General features: G+C 44.7%; 1 protein-coding gene across 1 annotated transcript; it reads right to left on the bottom strand.

Moving 5' to 3' along the window:
• Nucleotides 1-1,018: 1,018 nt before the first annotated feature.
• NUF2 (NUF2, NDC80 kinetochore complex component) lies at nt 1,019-8,125 on the bottom strand (the record flags this gene model as incomplete). The annotated part of the gene is made up of 7 exons (XM_010148369.1): nt 1,019-1,190; nt 2,135-2,270; nt 4,062-4,237; nt 5,316-5,456; nt 6,400-6,537; nt 7,511-7,573; nt 8,029-8,125. Coding segments are annotated over 7 exons (901 nt in total), but the record flags the coding sequence as incomplete, so codon positions are not given.
• Nucleotides 8,126-8,286: the final 161 nt, after the last annotated feature.

Below are 8,286 nucleotides of genomic sequence, written 5' to 3'. Positions count from 1 at the left end.
CGCAAACCCCATACAACCTGAAAGCAGAGAATCAGAAGGGTCTGGTGCCTCAGTAAAAGCTTTAGAAAAGGTGCTCACCTGCTGTTCTTAACTGACTTGCAGGCACCTCCAACTAATGAAGAAGCTGAATAATTAAACAAGGCCAGAAAGAAATAACCTATACAGGCTTGAATCCTCCTCCCTTCAGTATAAAAAACCCAAACTTTTAGTAGTACGCACTTCTACAAGTGTGCAAACCAACATTTTCCAAATGGAATGTTATGCCAAGTCAGTTGGGAGAGTGGGGCAGGAAAGGACATATGAGGAATAGGTTTAAATATCCTTATATCCACTACCTTAAAATTTAACATTTTATTTCTTAAAATAATTAAATGCTGTGGCAAGCTGAGTGCCAGCACAAGTTAAGGTAGACAATATTGATCTAGGTAATTCTTTTTTTAGAGGATTAAGGACCAAAAGGGACTTTCTAATAAACGCAGGTAGACGCAGGGTTCAATACCCCACAGTGCCAAAAGGAGTTCAAGCACCTAGAGGTGCTGTAAACTAGAATGATACTCTTGAGTGGTTACAATCACTAGTATTCGTGATGAGAGCAAGCTGGCATTTACATGGAGGCTACTGCTCCATCAGGATTTGGTCTTCATGGAATAATGGTTGTGGAATATCACCTAGTACAGACTTCTCCCGAGCAGCATGTCCATTCAGGCCAGACCAAAGGTCTCCCCACATCAAAGCGTGCAGAACAGTTTCTACAAAAAGCAGGATTCTGTCCAAAATGCAAAGCCTTGCTAATGCCAAATTACTCGACATTATTACCACTAAACCCGGATGCTGGCTGAAACAATACAAACAAGCTAAACCAAGAGTTTTCCTATCCTTATTAGTGAGCTCACGACATCAGGATCTGTCTGGAAAGCTATGTTTTCACATGGTTTTGGAGAAAGCTGGCTTTTGCCTGGAATCACCCATCCAAAGCACAAGCTCTTGAGTTCAACTAAGAGGATACGCATAATGGAAGTGGAACACAAGTGAAGTCAGGTCTAAGAACTACTTCCAGGAGCCTGAACTTTAAGCAGCCCCTTCTTCAATTCAGCAATTTTATCTTCTCTCGAGTCTGCATAACTCTCTGCTGCCTTAATGAGAGAGTCATGATGCTTCTCCAACCCAGCCTTCAGATTTAGGTATATTTCCTAGAAAGAGGAGACAGAGGGTGGGAAGGGGGAAAAAAAAAAGAAAAAAATCAGCAAAATTAACATTTATGCTTCCTAAGGATTCAAGTGAGAGCAGTCTGGTGGCCTCAAGTGACCTCAAAGGTCCCAGGTTTAAGCAGCATTCACAGAAGAGTTACAAAACATCAGAAGAACAAGAGCAGCCACAAGCAACATCCCAATATTATGATTCTGCTGTGACTCTACTGGTCACAATACTAAGGTAAGTCCAAAAAAATCCAGTACTAGCCCAGTATTCACACTATTACTGCCCCATTCTGTCTCACACCAAGGTCTCTGCCATTGTCCTCTCAGCATGGACAGTGCTGAGCAGACAGGGTGAGACCCTACAGGCAGGCTGTGACCCCCTACTCCCAGCCCATCCGGATTTCTGCCCCTTTCCAATGCTGAACTGGTCAGTCATCCTCCCACAACCCTAGGAAGAAGGGTTTGGGACATGGCAGGTGGTTCTGTATTTGAGACTGGTGAGAGGATTCCAGTACTGACCAATGTAAAGCCAAAAAAAACAAAAATCCAACTGCTCAGAAGTACCACAGTACAAAAATGGACATTATGAACTAGCATAGCATCTGCTTCAATCACAGGTGGGAAGATAGGTTTAATTTCATCTCCCAAAACACGGGGCAATCACATCATTCCAGCATCTTTTCCCTCAGGTCTGCAACACCCACTTCTTCTGTGGGCAAGCCTGCGGAGACGCACACGAGCCTGAGCACAAACCCAGCGACCCCACAAGCAGAAAGCCATCTCCCCCACAGCAACCTGCCCAAGCCACCACCCACAGGGCCCACTCGTTTTTAGGGCCTAAAAGTGTTCCTTCATTCACACAGTCCAAGTTAAAAACCAGTTTTGAGAATACCAAACAGGGTTTCTTCAGGAAGAAAAAAAAAAAAACCAACCCTCACCTTGGCTTTTGCTTCTTCTTTTTCAGCATTCTCCTTCAGCTGCTGGATTTTGAACCTCGTCTGTTGGATCTCCTTGTGAATAGCCGTCACTTTATCATACACAGCACCCCTCTTCTCCTGCACTCTGTTACAATATCTAAAGGTGGGAGAAAAAGTTAGTACTGAGCCACTTGACTAATTCCAGATTAAACTTAATCCCATCACAAGCAAAGCTTGCGTTTTGCGAGCATCAAACTAGCAGCTTCCAGAAGCAGTGCCGTACAGAATTTACTTGCTTGGAAATTTGCGCCGGAGGGATAAGAATTTGTACCCAGTTTAAGAATGAGGCAAGAAGTGAAATTCAGAGTCAGAGGAATATGTTGAAGATCCTCAGTTGCTGCCAAACAAGGCAACTCAAGCGACTCCAGCGGAGCCAACCCACTGGACAGCTGGACATGGCGTCCTTCTGCCTTTGTGTAATGCAGTAAAGGTGTCAGGGGAGGGCCCGGCCTAAAGGCCAGCCACTGTCCAGGTTAAAAGCAGCAAGGCTGCACTTGATGTTTCAACATCGAGAGTCACACGTTCTCCTTGGTCCCAGATCCCCTCCCACCAAGTCAGAGCTCTACTCCCACACACCGACGTACGTTATTTGCCACTTCCAGCCCATCATTTCACTGCATCCTAAATAAAGGCCAAATAGTACTCCCCAGCTTGCAGGTAGATTCAGATGCTCCGTGTAATCAAAGGGTTGGCGTGAGAACGGGAGGTTCAACTGCAACACCGCCGCGTGACCAGCACAACACACACCTACCAGTTTATAGTAAGCATTTGTACAACTACCACCGTTGGAACTGTAGCAGCTGCTTTCCCTGCAGAATGGCTGAGATCACTCACTCAGCAAGAGCCTACTGCCATCGTCCTGCCTCAAGGGAACAGTCAGGACACATTCTCCTGTTTATTAGCAAAAACCTCTTGTTTTCAAACCAAGGTTACCTCTCTTCCCTCTTGTTTATCAAAGCATCTGGTTTATCACTCAGAGGAATATCTAATATTAAAACCAGGTAAATCAGCAGCAACTTTTAACATAAAGAGTGTTAGAATATATTATTTTCCCTCTTTATCTGGAAGAAAAAGTAGCTTTTCATTTCCTTTAGCTGGTACAATGCACCAAATGAGGAGCAAAGGAAGCCTGTGGAACATGCTGCCATTCTACCCACCGCACGTGTCTTCCAGCACGTCTAAACCTCAGTCAACTCTCAACCGGGTGGAAAAGAGCGCTCTTCCATCACAGTTACATAACCAGCCAATACACTGCCATACTCCCTTCCCTACCAGGGTAAAAGCAGCTTCCTCTAAGAGTTTGGCACTCTCGCAGCCAAGCCACAACCTTACGACGCCGCAGGCGCGAGCGCTGCGCTGTAAACACCGCGCTGCGACGTGCCGTTAGCGCACGGGAGGAAGGAAGACGGGCTAAGAGGCTTTGCTCAAGTGACACTTTTCCTTTTGTTTTAGAAGCATCGTGTCAGGATAATACTCCTCTGAGATAGGAGCCCCGTTTCCCCATGGGTCTTGAACATCTCTGATAATGAGCAAAAGCGGCAAGGGAAATTATGAAAAATTCATGAAAGGCAAATGGGGCTTTGTTGAAGTCTGATAAGTTGGAAAATTATCCCGATGTGACATTCTCTTTAAGAAGATAAAAGAATCAAGAATAAGCATTATAAATTAAATTAGTGCTCCAACAAAAGAATTGCTATGGAGTCACATTGCAATTACTGACTGGAGACCCCAAGTCCCTGCCCGCAGCGTTACCAGTCATCATACAAAGCTATCCCACACCGCTCGTTTTCTTCCTGCTGCTAAGCCACACGTTTGTGCCAGACGAGCTTTGGTAGCGCGTAACGAAGACATAAAACAGCATCAGGCAGAAACATCAACTCATCCGTACTCAAATACGGTCTGCTTGTAATGCTCAACATCTTCACGCTTCTTCTTGATCCTTATTTCAGCTGTAGACAGCTTCTCGTGTTTTGCAGTGACCAGTCTCTTTACAGACATTTCATCTGTCTTCCCCTTTTTCAGCTCTATCTGAGCGCTCTCAAGCTGGTCTTCCAGATTCCTGACCTGGAGGACAAGTTAGCATTGAAATAAATAGAGGGGGAGGACAAACCATCAGAAGAGCACACCCTGTGAGTTTACCAAGATGAGAATTTGCACCCTGCTTTTTCAAGATCCGGTCGCTAACTAATCCTCCCAGTTGAATCCCAGTTCCCTGGCCTTTATCTGTCCATCCAAATGGACAAGATCCTGTCACTTGGGATGATCTGAGAAGTTACTAAGAGTTCTGCAATAGCCCTTAGCCAAGGGTAATCCGAACACATGCTATACAAACACCCCAAGACTGCACACCGTTTTTCAAATACTCCTGGTATTTGCATTCTCTCAAAATGAGCAGAAAACAGCAAGGTATTGTGTCATGACAAACATTTCATACGGGAAAGGCTGGCTTCATAGTACCAAAGGCAGTTCAGACATGACTATTCTTGAAGTATTGATTTTATTGCTCTTAGTTTCTGCTCTCTAGGCAGAAGAAACTGGATCTCGCACTTCTTCCATCATTTCCTACCAACAACCCCAAGACAGTTCAAACTATCTGAGGTCAGGTTTCTATGGCAACAGAGGTTTTGACAGTGGTCAACAGTACACTAGCTAGTGGCATGCAGCAAAGCGGCAGCTATGTTTTCCTGATATGTTTAAAATCTTGAATAAAAACCTCGAAAACCTGAAACACATCAGTAGTCCTACTGACAGGACAAGGGGTAACGGGTTTAAATTGAAAATGGGGAGGTTTAGATTAGATATCAGGAAGAAGTTCTTCCCGGAGAGGGTGGGGAGGCACTGGGACGGGTTGCCCAGAGAAGCTGTGGATGCCCCATCCCTGGAAGTGTCCAAGGCCAGGCGGGATGAGGCTTGGAGCAACCTGGTCTAGTGGAAGGGGGCCCTGCCCATGGCAGGGGGGGGGACTGGGTGGGCTTTAAGGGCCCTTCAACCCAAACCATTCTGTGATTCTATGATTTTGAAGGTACCGAAATTCTATCTTTTTGGGGAAGAGGAGAGATGGGAACTTCCAAAACAGACATTTACTGATGATCACCTATCTTGCTTAGACATTAAATTTTCCCTAACCAGGTATAATACAAACCTCTGATAATACACTGGCCAGTCTCTCCACATTTGCTCCTTGCCTTTCCATCTTCTTTTGATATAACTGCACCTCCAGTTGGCATGCTGGCAGAACCTCAACTAGGTCTCTGTAAGCTTCATATTTCTCAGTTACTTCTTGCTTTAAAAGGGAAAAGACTATTAATAAACAGCTTTGGAGTTCAGCACTTATTGTGTATAGCATTAATGCATACTGAATTCTGTACCCATTCCCTGGTTGTTTAACATGCACTGGAATTAATATTTAGTAGGCACTGAAATGAGATCTTGGGTTTGTTTAAAAAAAAAAAAAAAGCATATCACTTCTCCTGTGCTTTCCAAATAAATGCAAGTGTTTTACACTGAACTAACCAGGTTGTTACAAGAGCTTTCAGCTTTTTTCTGTGCTGTACAGGGAACAAGTTCCACACTGGTAAAACAGGAGTTATGTAAAGCATTATAAAACAGATGCCTGAATTAGAGCAAAAATGTTTACACCTTTGGAACAAAAATACCTAGGGAGACAGAGTTACACAAACCTCACTGATATATGAGGGACCATGAGCTACGAACATTTAAGTGACTGGACATTACTATTAGAAATCTCGAAGAGGTAAGAAGTGAACTCCACTTTTGGCAACCTACAGGAGACAGCCATCAATTCCAGGAACCGTGAATGATAACAGAGACACCATGAAGCACCTGTTCTACATCCAAGGACATTCGTGAGCTGCCAAAATATTGTCTGGCTGTTTGCCCTCAAGGGATGACAGGTATAGTGTAGATCCAGGAGTTCTACACGTAGTTTCACAAAGGAAGTGTTACTCGCTGGGGACAAAGCAGCAATGACTGCAGCGCTGCTTTTCAAAAGACAAAAACCCACGCTCACAAAAAAGGCATCAACACAAACAAAACACACACACACCCCCTCCAGCCAACCTTCAGTTTTCTCTGAAGTTGTGATGTCATTTAAGACTAACCTGTTGATTTTTGACTAGGAGCACAAGTCAGACAAGCAGCAGTTCGGTACAACATGCACTGTTTCTAACAGAACACTTCCTTGCACGGACAGAGGAAAACCTCACCTTGGATTTCTTGAGTTTCTTAACAGTCTCTTTCATCAGTTCTTTGTAATTTTTCAGCTCCTCTGGACTCTCCACAATTTTTGATTTCAGCTGCTCTTGTTCTTCTTTCAGCGTAGCCATTATCACTTTAAGGTCATTCTAGTGAGCAAGACAAACACATTTTCAATATTAGCAACTACGCAAACAAAGAGGAACTGTGAGGCATCATCTGCCAGGATCACAGACAGGTTTGGGTTGGAAGGGACCTTAAAGCCCATCCAGTCCCACCCTCTGCCATGGGCAGGGACACCTTCCACTAGACCAGGTTGCTCCAAGCCTCATCCAGCCTGGCCTTGGACACTCCCAGGGATGGGGCATCCACAGCTTCTCTGGGCAACCTGTCCCAGTGTCTCCCCACCCTCTCCAGGAAGAAAGGCTACGTGTAGATCTTAGGACTAGGCAGGTTCTAAGTCACTCCTCATTGGGAGGTTTGGAGGAATTTTAATTTTAAAACAAACAGCATTAACATTCCCAATCAAAGCAGCTAAGAGCCACTTTTGCTCCCTGAACGTGCTTACAGGGATGCACTCCTAAGTCACAAGAACAGCACGTAACTCCACAAAAAGCCAGCCAGCTAATACGTATCACCAGCAGCTCCCTCCTTCAGAGTCACTCACCTACAGCAACCCAGGCACTCCCTGTAGGGTTTCAGAGCCAGTTCTACCAGCCTGGTGGAAGAGCAGCAAGCTTCCCATGCACCCTCTCAAAAACATCCTGGTTTGTCCCCAGCCAGGTCAGTGGCTGCCTCACCAGCCCAACTAAGCACCCAAGGTAAGCCCAGAGCTTCCCAAAGTCCAGCTGACTTGCCCTTTAACAGATCAGCTTTCGCAGAGACGTGTATTTGAAGTTAACAACAAAACACACTACTGCAGTAAAGCTTCCATGGCCGGGACAGGGATGGAAATTAAGCCAAATCAGTTTTTTTATTTTAAAAAAAAAAACCCACCAAAACTAATAATCACCACCTAACATTGCCTAGCTCCAAGAATAATTTGATCCTAGGAGGAGAGGTGATGTGTTAGTTGATCTGAGATGCACGCTACGGCCCACACCTACACCGAGGTGTACTTACCAGTTTTCGGGTACTCTCTGAAATATCCGACTTCTTTTGCGAAGCTAATTCTTGCAAAGCTGTCTTAAAAAAAAGGCAACAAACTTGAAATAAGCTTCTCTACAACAGCTACCTAACAAAGATCACACAAGAGAAATCCCATTTATGGTTTCTTTGGAGTGCCATAAATAGCAGACTGAATCACAGCCTATAAGATTACAAAAGTCAGGGAAGGAGAAGGTTGTTGCAGAAGCCACTGGGAGCACTGGGGATGCAACCAGCAGCTAGGAATAGGCAGAAGAGTCAGACTGCCTCTAGTCTTACTGACCCTGGCAGCATTATATACACAGAGCCTTCTTACAGTGAAACAAAGGGCTGGTGCTAGGGGTTAGACAAGTCATTGTGCTGCAATGACCTCTGTGAATCAGAAAAGTCCCCTTCATCCCTTTTTAGGAGCAGCAGGAGGGGAACAAAACCAACAGGAACACACGATCAGAAGCTACAGCAGCATTTCAGAGGACTGTATAACAAGATCGTACTTGTTTCCGACGATAATCTTGCCTTAGCAGTTGCTCCAGTTCTCGAATGTTATCTGTCAGTTGCCTGACCTCTTCTTGATGTTCAACTGGAACAGTGCTGAGCGGAAAACAGAGATATTGAGCAGTTTCAGCATTACAGTCAGGTCAGAGTATAGTAGATAAACTCTTCGGGGAGAGGGATTATTTTACAATGAGTAACTTTAGTAATCAGGGCAAGACAGTCTCAAACCAATACATCTTAGAATCACAGAATGGTTT

The sequence above is a fragment of the Eurypyga helias genome, unplaced genomic scaffold, assembly GCF_000690775.1.
Source record: "Eurypyga helias isolate BGI_N326 unplaced genomic scaffold, ASM69077v1 Scaffold49203, whole genome shotgun sequence".
NCBI lineage: Eukaryota > Metazoa > Chordata > Aves > Eurypygiformes > Eurypygidae > Eurypyga > Eurypyga helias.
This window is presented reverse-complemented; position numbering and strand designations above follow the sequence as displayed.